The sequence below is a fragment of the Labrus bergylta genome, chromosome 3 (assembly GCF_963930695.1).
Source record: "Labrus bergylta chromosome 3, fLabBer1.1, whole genome shotgun sequence".
Classification (NCBI taxonomy): domain Eukaryota; kingdom Metazoa; phylum Chordata; class Actinopteri; order Labriformes; family Labridae; genus Labrus; species Labrus bergylta.
This window is the reverse complement of record NC_089197.1, coordinates 23,725,015-23,741,688: the sequence shown is the minus strand read 5'-3', so window position 1 is coordinate 23,741,688 and position 16,674 is coordinate 23,725,015. Positions and strand designations below refer to the sequence as shown.

The 16,674-nt window shown below is 38.9% G+C and overlaps 1 protein-coding gene across 1 annotated transcript in view; it reads left to right on the top strand.

Moving 5' to 3' along the window:
- Positions 1-779: 779 nt before the first annotated feature.
- The window catches only part of tox3 (TOX high mobility group box family member 3), a 40,462-nt gene continuing 24,567 nt past the window's right edge, over positions 780-16,674 (top strand). Inside the window, exon 1 of the mRNA XM_065952997.1 lies at positions 780-1,576. Within this exon, the coding sequence (XP_065809069.1) occupies positions 1,475-1,576 (102 nt within the window). The 5' untranslated portion in view covers positions 780-1,474. The remainder of the gene's footprint in view (positions 1,577-16,674) is intronic.

The following is a 16,674-nucleotide window of genomic DNA, read 5'->3' as shown; positions in this document are numbered from 1 at the left end:
ACACAAAATACCACACATGCGTATAGAATCACTGAAAGTGTTCTCTTCAAAATGTAGTCATAAAGGAAATGATTGTAGTGAAATGTGTACATAGGCTAGCATACACAACGCTGTACAGTTGTATGTGGCTGCCCCTTTTTTCAAACAGGGCCATGTTGACTGCCATCTGAACTTTGTTACACACATTATTAATGAGTACTACATACTACAACCCCCCCCCCACCCCTAAAAAAGTCTAAACTGTCCCTTTAACATGTCGTGTAGTACATTGGATGTTAAAGCAAAACACTGAAAGAATGCATAAACATCCACATGTAATATTAGAATGAAATATATATTTGCATAAGAAAGGTCAATCTTGAAATTCAAAAGCTGGCAAGTGATTCCCAGAAAGTAACTCCAACCTTCCCCCTGTTAGCATCATCAGATGCAGGTGAAAAGGGAGTGAATGTTAAAATCCTACTTTGTTGTGTTAGTGGAGCTTACTCTTATATAAAGCACATTAGGGCATCCTTTGCATGAGCTTTCAAAAAGCATTTGTCATTCCAATGACCCATTCATTTGCACTCTAAACTCGGTGGTCGGACAAAACAAAGAAAATGATAATTTGATAATGTATCTGTGATGACATAATAAAATGCATGCTCAAATGACTCCTGAGAGTGTAATTAATGATCGTATGCCAACATGTCACATGGACTTAAATGCAGTGTTTTCATGGGAGTGGCTTATAGTGTGTTAGGGGAGTGTCTGGCTTGTTCACACATTTCTTCTTGTTCATCATTACGACAGGCAGAGCCGAAGGCTGGACTCGTACACCCTGTGCACTACATCATATTCACTAATTGCACCATCTGTGGAGCGTGTTTTGCTTGTTTTACAAACCCTCCAATCGCTGCACTGTTTTGCAGACGGGCGCGTGCAGCCAGCAGCTATCTCACTTCTCACTCAAAGTGCTTCACTAACTAGTTTTCCCAAGTTGGAGAAATAAACTTCAAAGAGACACAGCGGAGGATACGGACACTTTTTCATAGTGTTGCTTCGACTTGCGGATGTACCACTCGGTTATCACTTAGTTTCAGTTTTTAATTGTCTTTTTCCTGCATCCAAAAAGGAGGAAAAGGAGGTGGACCCCACGCTCAGTCGCCGGTCTCGTGGCTTCTTTGTATACAGCAGCAGCTGTGTGTAAATGCATGGGCACACAGCGTCTACTGCTCCTTGAGGGACAGTTTATTCGCCTCGTCCCGTCCTTCATCAGCAATGAAGTGACTGAACCAGGTGTAGAAGAGGAATATCTGAACTTTTCCTGAACCTTTTTTAATCCCAGTGTCTCATTCACTCCAGCAGAGATTGGGTCAGTTCCATCGCCTCTCTTTCTGCGTCTCTCTGTGTGCGCTTGGATTGTAAACGGCAGAAACAAATTGCTCTCCGTACAGAGCAGGCTACAGCGGCGCGGCTCCCACTCTCTCAAACCATGGATGTAAGGTTTTATCCGTCTGCTGGGGGGAATTCTATCCCTGGAGATTCACCAAACCTGGATTTTGCCCACTGTTTGGGCTACTACAACTTCAATAAGGTGAGAGTCCACACTGTGCTGTTTTGCATTCTTCATGTGTGTTGTGTGAGCACGCGTGTGCGTAAAGAGAGCTCCGTAACTCTCAGCCTGAATTACCGAAAATCTGACCAAAACTAAGTTGAATTTAAACAAATCAATGCTCGTTTCCTTTGCTGCATCCACGTGGCTCTCCCTGACTCTAGCCACTAATTATTTAACTCTTGCTTAATTAATCCTCCCTCTTCTGCCGCGAACTTTGCTGTTGTGTATTAGTACTCATGGAAATGAGGGCACAAGACAAGTGTAGTGGTTCAGTGATACTTTTGTCCAGCTCAGACCAGCCTCACTGCACTGCCAAACTCTGAGCAGACTGAGGGATGTGATCCACAGCCATGGGTGCTGTTTGCTCTACAGTTGCATGTTACTAGACATCAGTGAGGGATCATTGTATCAGCTACACAGGCTACACGCTGTTACATGTGATGATGTGACGATATAGGGGATCAAGTGTCAAATCGGGTATTCTACTCTGCTTCTGGAGTGTGATCCTGTTTCATTAACCTTAACTCAATGAGACGTTGTAGAAACACATGCAGATGTGTTTGACAAAGCAACCATCACAAATGCTAACTTTAACCTCTCTGATTATTAATGTTAAACTTCACAGTTCACAAAGAAACACAAACACACAAAAAGCAAGAGTCACTTTTTAAAATCTGTTTTACATTTTCAGCTTGCACCGTATGCACTTAAACATAGCATCAGCAAACTCTCGGGTTTGATCTACTCTGTCCCAGGTTTAAAAAGCTTCTTTTCTCTTGACAAATTTCTCTTCTTTCTGTCTGCATACAAGCCACACTTTTTTTCTAAGCTGTGGGCAACAACAGTACTGAAGTTTGTCAGGTTTATTAACTCTCAGAGAAAGAGGCAGAGGTTATGTAAAACCACGGATGATGGTTTTTGATGCCGACAGTGATGTCACACCTGAACAATTTGGAGCGTTTGCCCATCAGGAGCTCGACATGACAGACTAATGACATCACAGCAGTGTGATGTTTTTATGAAGTTTAAACAATGCTAACCCTTACATCCCCCACCTTTCCTCTTTTCTCTCTCTCACACACACACACGCACACACACAAACATATCAACCCCCACCCAAATAATTCAGCCTTTTCATGGTGCTCTGTTTGCCCCTCGCAATCTGACTGCTCTAAACAGTTACCAGGTTTGTCTCACTGTTTCATCAGCTCTTTGTCATGTGGCCAAGTTGTCATGTGTGCCCAATTTCATCATGTCTTCATCAGCCTTGAGAAATGTTAACTACATTGCTTTGAATTGGTGTAAGAGTTGAAGCGCGATTTTATTCCTTCTCATAAATTCCCCAGGTCAGTTGAAATGTTCCATCTGTAACAGTAATTGGCTACAATGCAGGAGAAGGTAGAGTGAGAGGGAGGGCGATGAGAAGGTACTTATCCAGTATCTCCAGCAGTCATGTTGGAGAGAGATGGATAGAGAGAGGGAAAGAGTAAAGCATGCATTTCATGCTAATTACAATGCCTTTCCATGGTGAACAAATGGGCTCTTTTTTTCATGTATCTTTCAAATAAGGCTCCAATTTATTTGGATCAACCCGCTGAAAGGAAGCACAATGCAGAGCCGTTTGTCATCCCAGAGATGTGGCGTGCTTACAAGTCACACAGAACTGAAGCTTTCCTTCTTTAATCTATTTATAAGCTGTCACAGCAAAACTTTCACTGGAGTCACAGTTTTGATTTGAAAACAGGCAATACCCTCTGAAAACGCTGGCACAGGAAATGTTCAATTTTAATGACAGAGACAGAACGGCCCAGAGGCACTTTAACACGTCAGAGATGCTTTTAAATTTACAGAAAAATCCAAACAAGTGGCACCAACTTAATTAGGTGCTGCAGTCATGACTAATGAAGCTTGCTGTTTCTTGGCACTGACATGAAGGAGGAACAGCGGTGCTGAAGAGAAACATGCCATAATTTCACACAGCTGAATTATGTCCATACAATAAATTCACCAAGAAAAAAAATCACTCTCTGTAATGTGGTAAAATTAAACACAGTACCTTTGTGTAAACTCTTTAAAGCTGATGTGGAAGGCTTTATTTCTGGGAGTTTTAAACATTACATGCAGAGTGTGCAGGTGGTGGACTGGGCTGTCACAGCAGGGTCTGTCTCTCTTAAACTACCTGGATTTAAGGTTCAACACGGATCAGCTATGCTCAAGGGCAAACCTGCCGAAGCCTCTACTATTACTGATTGGTTGTTATTCTAAGTCTCGTTGTTTTCAATTTATCTGTGATAAAGACAATTGAGTTTTCTTGCTTTTTGGTTGGGGTTAAGAACATCTGGTTATATTCAGTCAATGTTTTGTCGTAGTTTAAAAGCCTTAGATTATTGCTTGGACTTCCTCATATCTTAATCTCATGTGTCTTATTTCTTATTTTAATGAATCCAGTGATGCAAGACTGTTCAAGTAATGTGGTGAGCGCTGTAGTCATGCATGTATCAACCGCAGACAAGGAGCTGTTTGGATTTGACTGCTTTTGGAATTTGTAAAATGTGATTGACTATAATGGTTTCAAGAAAGGGACCCACTGTTATCCCCAATATTTATGGCCATCTGGTCTGTTTCTTCTTCTTAAGGTTTAATAATGTTTTAGATACAGAATCCATTTAGTGTGGGCATTCATTACCTCCAGGCACAGAGAGACTCAAATTACCAACAGATGTTAAATAAACTCTTCACCTTTACTAACAGTTGAGTTTTCAAAACTATTACCAGCACAACGAAGACACCATAGTTCCTTTTAGTTTACAGTTGCCTACACATCAGTATTGACTCAGTATTTTAATTGCTCTTTTACAGATGCCCACTATGATACAGACAAACAGCTTTGTAGCACACAGGTCACATCGATTGACAGGAACTAATTAGAAGTTCTCATAAAATGCAGTAGACGTTCAATGTGTTTACAATTTGTAATTCCTGGTCCATACACTAGTTTTATTAGTTGGCAGAGTTCACCATTCCAGCACTACATTAAAATACATCTACAAACAAAGAAAATGCCATTTTGGAATTATTTTGCAGCAGCTGTGGGCAACAGTCTACACACTTGAAACTTCATATCAATGTCACAAACTTTGCTTCTCGCTGCTTCTGTGGTACCAACGTCACAGCTAGCATTAAATCATCATAGCTGAAAAGCTTTCTAACAAACTTCGCTATTAAAACATGCTTAAGAGTTGGGCTTGATACACCTGTTTAACGTTTAGCTGCTGTGGTGTTTTATATATTGCACTATACACTGTACCCTTGTTCACTAAATTATCCACCTAATGGACCAAGACCAAATTTATGGGAATATAAATCAACATGCTATGTGTCAAGAAAATGTGCTTTTTTTTACATATTAAAAGTGAAAATAAGTGAAATTCTGGGAATAACTGAACTTCAACTTTGATTTTTATCGTGCATTAGGCTATGATATGAAACACTTACTGCTTTAAAAATAAAGATCAGAAAGTTGTTCAGACTGGAAGACTGAACATAAAGATGAAGGACAACAGCTGTAATTATCAGAGGACTTTATGGAGCCTGTAAAATGTGGTGTAGGAGAAACAGAAGTGGGTCCATGGTTCATTTAGGCCATATTGAACCATCCATATGTAGTGAAACCAAAAGTAACAACAGTTTAAAAAGCTGAGGGGAGGAACTTTTAGTGAATCGCACTACTACTTGTTCTACAGCAACAAACCCCTGGGTAATAACTTCTCATTGTGTCCAAAGCAAAGAGCAGCAGGCCGCCTTTGTCTTTGCTGTGCTCCATCGGGAGTGAAGGGGTTAACACTGTGCTCAACCAGGGGGCCTTGTGCATCTCTCCAGTGTACACAGCTGGTGCCATTTCATCACACACATTCTAAACATATCCAAACACAGCTTTATATGTGTCTGTCTGTCTGTGTGTGTGTGTGTGTGTGTGTGTGCGTGCGCGCGCACAGATGCTGTATGTTATGTTGGGGGTTGGGGTGTAACCTCAGAGGCTTTGTCAAACTCTGCAGTTGATGGATCTGACTTCAAGGTGCATGCTAAATGTCTAAACGTCCGAGCAGTGAATAGCTGATGCATTTTTGTGGAGTCTTTTAATTGTCGCTTGTCAGGAGATGTAGTTCAACAGATTTATTAAACACCTAATTTTCCCACTGAGATTACACAGTGTTATTTTTAGTCTGCCTGCTGGAAGACAAACTGTACTTTAGCTTCCTGCTTCTAAGAATGACTGCTCTGTGTGACGGACCGCAATGTGCACATACGTCTGATGTTAACATTATGTTAATGCACAGCTCTCACTTCATGCAGCATGTGTCTCTTTACACTTATTTCTGCTAAACAAAGCTGATGATAGCTGCTGTGATCCAGGGCTGATGTGTTAGCAGTAGAGACATCTTGGCAAATACTCAATAAATGTTTACGAGGGCAGACTTTTAAGTTTCTGAAGGAGGGATCTAACCATTAGCTGTAGCAGCTTTGTAACAAACTATGAGCCTGATACATTCTGATTCCTGTTGCATGGCATTATCACAGCTGTCACTCTCTTTATTTTGGTGATCACGTTGAAATGTTGACATATGGCGCGTTTGCAGGCGCACACACACCAACCAAGTCCTTTTTCAACATATTTCACAAGTGCAATCTGATGATTTGAACCACCAGTCTGAACCTATGGGTAACATAAGACAAGGTTTTGTTTATGAAGTGGATATGAGAGAGGCTCTGGAATCTTAGACAGACATAGACCATTACCCAGATCAGTACTCGTAAAGACCTTCTGTACTGCTGCCATCACTGCTCATAAATCCACTTCATTATGTCTTTGCCTCTAGACCTCACACTCTAAAGTTGTTTCTCAACTCAACCAGCATAATGCGTCCCTCAGTCAACAAGGTAGACTTCTTGCTGCAAGGAGTCAGCATCAGAGCAAATTGTATCTCTGATGAAGAGAGTCAATCATTTGTGCTGACATGTTTAATGTCTTTACACATTCTGCCTAACATCTAGTGTTGTAACGATAAACTGATCTGAATTGGTAACCACTCTTAATGCTGATCTTGTGGATCGTAGGCCTGAATTGGTAAAAACTACGAACCGGTCAATCGCCTGGATTCAGAGTTATGAACTGATTCACTCAGGTTTTTCTTCCCATCCTGCACGCTATGTTTAGCATCATTAATCTGGCAAGACTTTGAGTTTGACCATATACCTCTCACGAGACCTTATGGGGCTTGCAGGGTAGCTCACAAGGAGAAAATGACAACGTCCAAAGTCGCTGCAACAATTTAGTTATCCAACTCAGATATTAAGTCATATGGACTTAATCTGAAGGAAGAAAATCCTTCCAAAAATTGTTATGCTTTGCAAAAATAAAAAGTAAATACAACGACAGAATGAAGAATCTCACCTGTTGAGATGGAAAAAGCTAAACCTAATGCTAGCATGAAAAAAAGATGTCTTTAAGTGTTTTCATTAGTTTATTCCTCATAGTTAAATTTACTTTTAATTTTTGCCTCTTGGGGGAATTAAATACTTATAAGTGTAAGCAGGGCTTTAGCGCCCAAGTGAGATGTAGTTTATAGAAGAACTAAGAGTTCTGTGTTGGTAACAAAATGTTTTTCTTACAACCTGTCAAAGTAAGACACCTGGGCACGTGTGTGATAAGACTGCTCTATAATACTGGCAATAGTAATAGTAATACAAAAAAGGACATGTTATTTTGAACACATTAAGTAAAGAAAATAACTCCAATCTTCAATTTGAGATTCACACTCCTTCTAACATCTGTATCGTGTTATTTTTTTTTACCTCAGGATTTAAACAGACAATGTTTGACCCCCGTGATTCAGAACAACATGGACTATTTGTAGTTACATGCTTCTTTCAAAAGCAACTTTCAGTGATACATGAAAGACATGAATCCACATTCGGTACTTGATTTTGATCATGTACACAACATCACCATATCACACATCAAACCATGCTAGTGCTGGAGGAAATTTTTTTTTTCATTTGAACAGTCAAAGTCCTGAAAGAAGAGTTGTTTTTTTTAGTTGTTGTTCTTGATATTGGCTTATTTTAAACATATTTAAATAAACATGTTTTTCTGAAATTCTGTATAACTAATATCAGGGGAGAGATTTGAGGATTTGATAACTTTAATATTGGACTGAAAAACCACTTGACCCGAGGTCCAGAAGAACTTCAGTGAGCTGAGATGTCTAAGTTGTATGTTTGTCACTACTAGTTTAAAAAATAGTAAATCTACTTTTTGAGTTAGTTTTGTAGGATCAAAAGTAAACGAGTGTTTTGAAAAGACTTGTTCTCATTTTGATGAGTTCTGTTTCTCTTTGAATCAAAGCAGGCCTCTGCACAGGAGATGTTTTTCCACCAAGATAAACTGTTTTAATCTGAGTTTGCTTCACTACATCTTTGACAGCTTCGACCTTGCTGACTTATTAAAAGGGAGTGGAAAAACTCGCTGTGCCCCAGGAAAAAAAAAAAGCTTTTACCCTGAATTAAGCAGTTTTCAAAAGGACCAGTCAATCACTTCTGGTTGGCTGATTCAATAAGTGTTGTGTCCCTTTTGTGGTTAGCCTCGCTGTTAAGACACATTCATTTTTTAAAGCTTTCCAGAGAGGCAGCCAGTCCGTGTTTCATAGATCTAATGTCCAATTCTCTTAATGGGCTCACAGACTGTATCAAAACATTCAGCTGTTTTCCTTTTAACTTCACTTGCTTGACTTAAGCCCTTTTCCTAAGCTCTTTTCAAGGGACACAGGCCACTGATAAATGACTTCGTCTCACAAAGTTATTGGTCATATTTTTGGGGCTAGTTTAGTTGAATTCATTGCTGCTATTTCCACTTTAAACTACTGTGTTTTAGCAGTTTCTAGTGTATTTCTAAGTCAAATTTCAACAGGAAAATAACTGGGGATGGGCATTTATTGTAGTCTAAATAGACACTTTGCTGTTCTGCACAATTCTGCTTCTCTTTCCTCATCCATCTCTTTCACTTGTAGCTGTTGTTAGTTGTGATGGTGGCCTATACCCCGGCTCGACAAACGCCATCAGCTAGCAGAAGCCTTCTCCTGCCTCAAAACTTAATGTGATCATACCTCCAGTCATGATTTTTGTTATTTCCTTATTAGCTTGTCTATACATTAGACTCATCTTTTTTGCTCTAGTATCATCAAAACGATGTTTGTTAACAGGGTTAGCAAATAATGTGAAGTGAAGACTGCCTGTTGTCCGTCTCCACTGGTTTTCTACTTGTGCTGTAAGCTCATGTGGTTAAACATGAAACTAGTATATCTATGATATGCAAGTTTAACGCCACTTATATTGCACTGCACATTATCGTTTTCTTTTGTTTTGTTTTGTGAAATGTGCTCTCGCATTTTGGAGTAACATGTCCCTGGAGAGTTGCCATAGCTGCCGTAAAGCAGATGTTGCTGTAATCCGGCTCAATGTGCACATGTGTGTGTGTGTATGATGAACAAAGCTGAAGCCGTAACTGGAGAAGTTATACGTTTGTGTACTGTTCATTATTTTTTTACTATACCCGAGTACACGTAGCCATCGCTTAAAATACAGAACATGAATCATTCCTGTTACATATAAATTAGTCCCATCAAACAAACGAGTATGATTGTGTTGTGTTTCTATGTTTTCTTTACCTTTAAGTTAGTCAATCTCACTGTGGATTTCTTTCTCATTAGAGTACTGGCTGCAGGTGTGTGTACTATTATATGTTACACAGTGTGATTAAGTCAACCCCCGCCCACACACACACACACACACCACAAATACCCATAATGCAGTGTGTTACCAGGCTACACTTAGAGGACTGACAATAGCAGCAGGTGTGCAAACATACCTCAGACCTGTTGAGCAAAGAGAGCAAACAATGCAGGGAAATAAAAGCTTTATTTGAATGCTGAAATAGATGAGCTGTCGAAGCAAACTGGCACGGAGTTCAAGAAAGACCAGCTTTCGCTTTAACCTGAACAAAACATGTTACATTGCATCTTTTACAAGATACTTCTGGCAAAAAAACTCAATAGATGTTTCATCATTTAAATAACATCTGGCACACGGTTTATTATTGTCTTTGCAGGATTGTGTTAATAGTGTATACTTTGTGATTGTCAGACATCGCTTTCCAAACAAAGTCTTTATGTAGCAGTTGTAAAATGTTAATTTCAGAGTAAGCACTAATAAATCCAGTCTATGAACCTATTTCACCCCTTGAATGTGCTATATAGGCTTTTGCAATTGAAAAACTGAATGAAACGTTTGCTCTTAGATGGTGTTTTCTCTTTTTTACTCACTTGTTTGTGAGAAGTGACTTTTTTTATGAAATGTTGAGAGTTCATATAAAAAGCTGAACAAACAATCATTCAATACTGTCATAAGTTTCTGACATTGTTTTCTAAATTATAACCATCCTTATTAATTGTATGACATAAAGAACTTGTATTGTAACGTGTATTTGTGTAGACTGTACAAACCTGACTTTTTTGTTATGGACCTAACTTTGTTAAGTTTACTTAACCGTCCATAAAACTATTAATCATGCTTTAGTTGCCAGGCGCTGCTAATGTAGAGAATAAAAAATCAGACTTACTCTGCAGGGAGCCAAATGTTTTGAAACACTGTTGACTCTTTTCATCACACTTACATCATTCCCTTGTCTATAATTGTCCAACAATGGCCTTTATTAAAAGAGAAAAGCTATAAACATGCATGTGGAATGTCTCTGCTTTGAAGATCCATTATGAAACATATCCAGCTTGTTGAAAGTCATACACTATTCATGAATCTAGTTTTTATTCACTGCGATGATCAAAACGAACAATGGACATGAACGCAGTTAAAGCTCCGGCCAGATAATTTAGGCCTGTGCCCTGAAACCTCGGCTGTGATCATGAATGGACTCCATGAAATTCTTGAGCCGACTTCAGATAGTTGGAGTTGAATTCGAGGCTCATTCACAGCATGTCCATGTTTATTGTGATGTGTGTGTTTCTGCTGGCTCGGAAACCCTCGTATGTGGTCATAGTGTGGTATGGCAGAAGTAGAAACAAGATCAAGGTCTATGAGGCCTCAGTGTTGGCAGGGTTTCCCCTTCCTGCACTGCCACCAATGATTTTTTTCAAATGACATTCATTGCAATGAAACTGATCTAGTCCCTCATCTTTGGAAGGTCTGACTCACAGTGCTCAAGTCTTCAAATACCTGCACAGCCTCAGGAAACGGATCGCTCTCTCATTTTATTTAAATAGTCCCCCCTACATTTGTGTGTCTCCCACTGACAAACAAGAAGAGAAGCTGAATGATTACACTGTTTCAAAGGCATTACAGGCAGCTGATTAAAGTGTTAGCTTGGAGTTAGCCAAGGTTAACCGTCCATAATGAAACACTTTGAAAATAATGATACGCTGCATGGTTTTATGAGGGCTTGTGGCTGCTCCGCTCAGCAGTGGTGACCTTCAGCAGTTCCACGAGCTAACCGTTGCAATCCTGTGCACCCCTGTGGTTTCCAGACTCCGCTAGCTTTTGATATGCATCTAGGACAGCAGACCTGGTACAAGGTCTCTGTCTGTAACCATTATGTGTCACTGTGGTAGCTGACCATCTTTACTTTCATCTCTCACCATGAGATAATGTCTCCTGCTACTGCTTTGATTTGTCAAAAGTGGAAATGTGGCACAGCAGGCCTCGAAGTTAAAGTTTTCCAAAAGTGTGATTTTTACATCGTGTTTTACCGTGTTACCAATCAGAAACACAAATGAAAAAAGAGGGAGAGGAATTAAAGTTCAAGGAGAGACATCATCACATAACCAGCAGTTAAAGTGCTTTTGTAACCAGATTGCAAAAAAAGATTGTATTTGTCGTCTGTGATCACAGTGCATGAAGCCTGTCATTCAAAACAGCTGCTTATCATACAACTGGTTAGTCTGGATTAAATTGTTGAAATTGTTGAATGTTTGAAATCTGGCTGCAATCAATACTATATGGTTACTGTATAAATTTGATCATTCTAAAAAGAAGGATGACATCATTGTCTGTGGCTGATGAGTATAATGCTTTCAGGTTGCAAGAGTTCATGTGAAAACTGCTTGAAATATGCTGAGCTCAAAAGTCTGAAATGTGCTTTGCTTCCTATTTCTAAAATATTTTTTTAAGATGCCATATTTTTTTAATATAGAGTGAAAATTACTTTAAAGATCAAAGCTTTGTGTGTTTCATGCACACAAAAGTCATATTGATAATTGTCAAATATGAATGTACTGCTAATTAATGAAGTATATTGGACCAATATAAATACATAAACAGATTGATTATGCTCTTGATGTTTGAACAAACAGTCAATATGTATCAGAGTTAAATAATTTAAAAGTCGACTGAACCGATCTCAACATGTACACAGTCACTGGTTTATGTAACAGGAAAATGACAAGTTAAGATACAGCACGACGTTCAGCTTCCCTATTGATAGGTATTGATCATTTCAGAAGAATACATCCCTTACAGGAACTAATTAACAAATAAGAATAATTGCCGGGCTCTTTCATTCATCAACACAGTCTCTCATAACAGGCAAGCTTCAAGCAGGGACAACAAAGTAGTACATAAATCAAAGTAGTTTCCTTTGCCAAGCCCAAACCCCCTGGGAGGTACCTTGGTGCTTAATTAAAATCCAGAAGGATCATGTTTTAAGTGTAGGTGAGCGAGCACTGAATAACAATGACAAATCATGCCCTGGAGCATTAGAGGTGTGTTTTGGAAAAGAAAAACAGCATCTCCCCTTCTTCCTTTTACAATATAAATGAGATTTAATGTGGAAAAAAAGCCTTCTTTTTTTTTGCATTTTGGTTCAGGCACCGTGGTAAATCTACTCCTTCCTGACTACCGACCCTGCCAAAACCAGCATTGATTTATTAATCCCATAACAACCCATACAGGATTATAACCAAACAGCTCATTATTAGACATCATTTGAAGGCTTACCCCATTCTGTGCACTCTTTATCACCCCCTTTAACCTTGCAATGCTTAAGATATATCTGCCAGCTTCAGAATATAACAACGCTTTTGTCAAAATGCCACACAGCATACTTTTATATATTTACATATGATCATTGTCACAGGTCCAACTGGATGTGTCATGTCAACAAAACGTAGTAATGATAGTTCAAGAGAGATTTGCAGTGAAATGTTTCCTCAGCTATTTATAAATAATTTGATAACCATTATGAAACAGCTGCAACTGGTTAAAAAATGACAAAATAATGGTCAATATTTAAATGTATGAGTCTCATTATGCAAAAATAGACTTGGTAACGCCGGTTAAAAAAACGTATTCACATAACTACTCCCTGTATTCCTTGAAATTAGCCAGACAATGCCAGCGGCCATACCAGACAAGGCTGCTATTTCAGAATCCTTGGGTTTATTAAATCATGCAATGATGCATTTAATTGCATATTGTTAGATATTTGTTTGTAAGAGGTAGATGTTGTTGTATTTCTATATGTAGTCTCATTTTAACACATGACTTTATGGTTTGTAAAATACAAAAATAAGGTCTTAGAAAAATGGGTCACACTGGTTGGCTAAAATAACTTTTTCATACACAATCCTCCCACCAAAGAGACTAAAAAGATTACAAAAAAAGTACACTTTCTTAAGCCTTGTATCATTTCATACTGAATTAGTAGTGGCACAGACATTTGCATTCATTTTCCCTATATTGAGGGCATAATGGGACATGAAAGGCCACAGAGGTGGTCCTCTAGTCTGGACAGTTAGCCGCTCCATCTGACAGTTCTTCAGTAACCAAGTAAAGTATCATTAATGATTCCTTGGATGAAACATGATGTCAATCACATTGTTTAGGGACAGATATCATAGTGTAAACTCTAATACATTCTGCTGTTTCTGCAAGCGTCATAATTCTGGTGTGCCCTAGCTCTTAAGAGAGGCTAAAAAAAGAAAAGTACATTAAAATGAGACCGTGTGTAGTTATCAGCATTAAAAAAACCCTCTCCCAAGTCAAATCTTCTCAATTACAGAGCTCTGGAGAGCTATCCCCAAGCAACCCTTCCACTGGCTAATCAGTCACAGCAAATTGTAGTGGTGAATATTTCAGACTCTGCAGATCTGAATAAAGACATCATGATTATTTCACTGTTGTACTGTACCCTTGAATAATTTCAGAAGCCTTCAGCTGCAGAGCCAGTATAACATGCAGTAGAAGAAGAGAGGGAAAGTGGAGGCAGGAAAACACAAGCACTGTCAGTCAATGTGGCCAACTAATTGGGTCGATCTCTTTAGTGAAGATGAATGAAGAGATTAACTCTCCCTATGTGTCCAGTGAATCTCCCCTCTGGCTGCAGGTAAATTAGCTGATGACAAGTTGACAGTGGGAATTCTGCTTCTCACTCTGACTTAAACATGCAGCCAGGATTTCCAGCATGACGACCCCTCTCAACACGACTCATTTTGTCATCTCCGGCTATGTTTACATATTGATTAATTGGATAAGTGGCAATTATGTCTCAGGGATTTTCAACTGAATGCAACTGACTGACAGGGGAAACCTCTTTTCAATGTCTTTTTGGCAATGACAATTTAGATTTCTTAAGTTATTACAACCTATTTAAAATATTATTAAATACCTCTGTATACATATATACTATGATGGCTTACAATGGAACCCATTCTGATGAGCTGTGCAGACTATATATTACTGCAGAGACTACAAAGTAGCCAGTCCAACATGAGCCTGATAAAGACAAATAAAGAGTGATAGGAGAACATGTGCACAGGAAGGTGTGAGTGCATAGGAGGAGACTGTGTGCTGCTCTCATTTATTTTGGAGGAGAAACTCTCAGCATGGTCCTAAAATAGAGGTCAAGGCTCAAAAAGAGAAAAATGTCAGTGACACCTTTTTCTTTCTTACCAAGCAGTACTGCAGAAATGGAATAACAGTGCTTGAAGGAGCTGTGGTCAGAAGGAAGAAATCAATACAGCTATAAAGGAGGCTATACAAATACAACATGAAGGATTCTTTTCTGACTCTAAAAAAAGACAATTGTATTTACTTGTAGTCTTCACGCAACTTGTCCAAGGTTCATCCACAGAACGAAAGATAAAACTTTGTTTTGTTGCACATTAGTTTTATTTAACATTCGTGTTTTTAAATGTGCTGTCTATAATTTAATACTGGTTTGCTTAAAAGGATCAATAGGGAAATGTAGTGTTGAAAAGCAGTTTGCATTTCATGTGCTGCATGCTGTCAAATGTCATCATCAGGAGAGATTTATGCACACAGTTTTTCCACGAGTAAAAACTTTGCTTACTCACCTCGTTCTCTTAAAAAGCTCTGCTTTTATACACAGCCCACCCCCAGGTCTCTGTATGCCTTTGATCATCAACCTGCCATCTTTACACAAAGGAAAGGAATAATTTGTGTGCTATGACTCAAAGATGTGTAGCGTGTCTTTGTTCTGAATGTCTTGTAATGTCAGTGCAATGATATGGAATCAAAGTTGAAGCTTAGTGTTTGTAATTGTTAAAGGAAGAAGGAAAAAGGAAAACCATGTTTAAGTGACACTTTGAGTTTAAATACTGCTAAAAACATTAGTGAAGCACTTAGCCTGATGCTTGCTGTCACAAGAAAAACAATGTGTGCTACTCAGCTGCCAACAGGTTTGTTAATGATGTCCTGGTGTGCTGTCAATCCACCAGACAAACGGACAATAGTATGCCAAGGAGAAAATGCTGGAAACAGCTAATTGCTTCTAAGAGCCGCTCAACCGTTCTGTAACTACTACGTGTTCGCAGATGTCTTTTCCAGCTGCTGTTTCATTATGGAACTCAAACACATTACACATGCAATGAACTGGCTTTCTTTATGAGCCTTTGTTGTTGCACATCAAGTCATGATGATTATTGATGCATTATTGCAATCACAAGAGGACTAAAAAAAAAAAAAAAAAAGGCACTTGCCAGTGTGTGCATTTTCATTATTTTACCTAATATGTGCAAGCCGTTCTGTTAATTTCTGCCAACTTGTTGATCATCATTTTGGAGACACATTTCTGGAGAGCAGCCGGAGAGTATTTGCAGCCGGACCTCTGTCAGTAGCGCCAAGCAACACAGCCACAAATTGGAATGTGGTACAGCTCTGGGAAAGCAGCCAAGATTTAAATTAGACAATAACCTCTGCTCTCTCTATATTGCCTCTCTTTTCCAGCTGCAGGCCTAGCCATTTGTTTAATACAGTCAGCCCTGTAGTATATAATAGACTGATATATGAGTCACCGCTCAGCAGTTTGTGTTTTTCAGATTTATAGAGATTGAACAAGCAGTAAGACTGTGCTTAGTGTGGGCTTATGGTAAAAAAAGCAGAAAAAGACACAGGTTGAACACCAACTTACATACTTTTTATTGAAGGTTTTAAAATGGACCAACTGAATTTAAACGGGAAGTAACTGGAAGAGACAAATAAACTAAGACTAACAAACATCAATCTAACTCTACACTGCGCTACAAAGAAGACATAATGTAACTGTATACACACTGGGGAGTTTTGGTATTTTCCTGTTTGTTTCCAAATGCAACAGCCCCAAGAAAGAATCTCTTTCATTTAGCATCAAATATTATTGAACATATACAAAGCGATGCTGTCTTATTCATTAAAGCTGTTCGTTGTTTGAGTGTCTTGATGTTGAGTTCAATATTTTGATTAAGGTGCATGTTATTTAACTAGTTTTTATAAAGATACAAACACTGAAATGAACCCTTTTTTTTTTGCCATGACTAGATAAGAAATAAAGAATTGTGTTTGGATCCGTCTCCAGAGCTCTTGACTGAGCACAGTCCCAAAGCCAGCTATAATGAGTGTAATAGCCAGTAACAGCACACAGGATATAGAAAAATGTGTCTGTGCTGCTTGAGCAATGGGAGAGGACTGAACTCCCAGAAGCTCTCAGAAGAGCTTTATGTCAAACAGCCATTTGA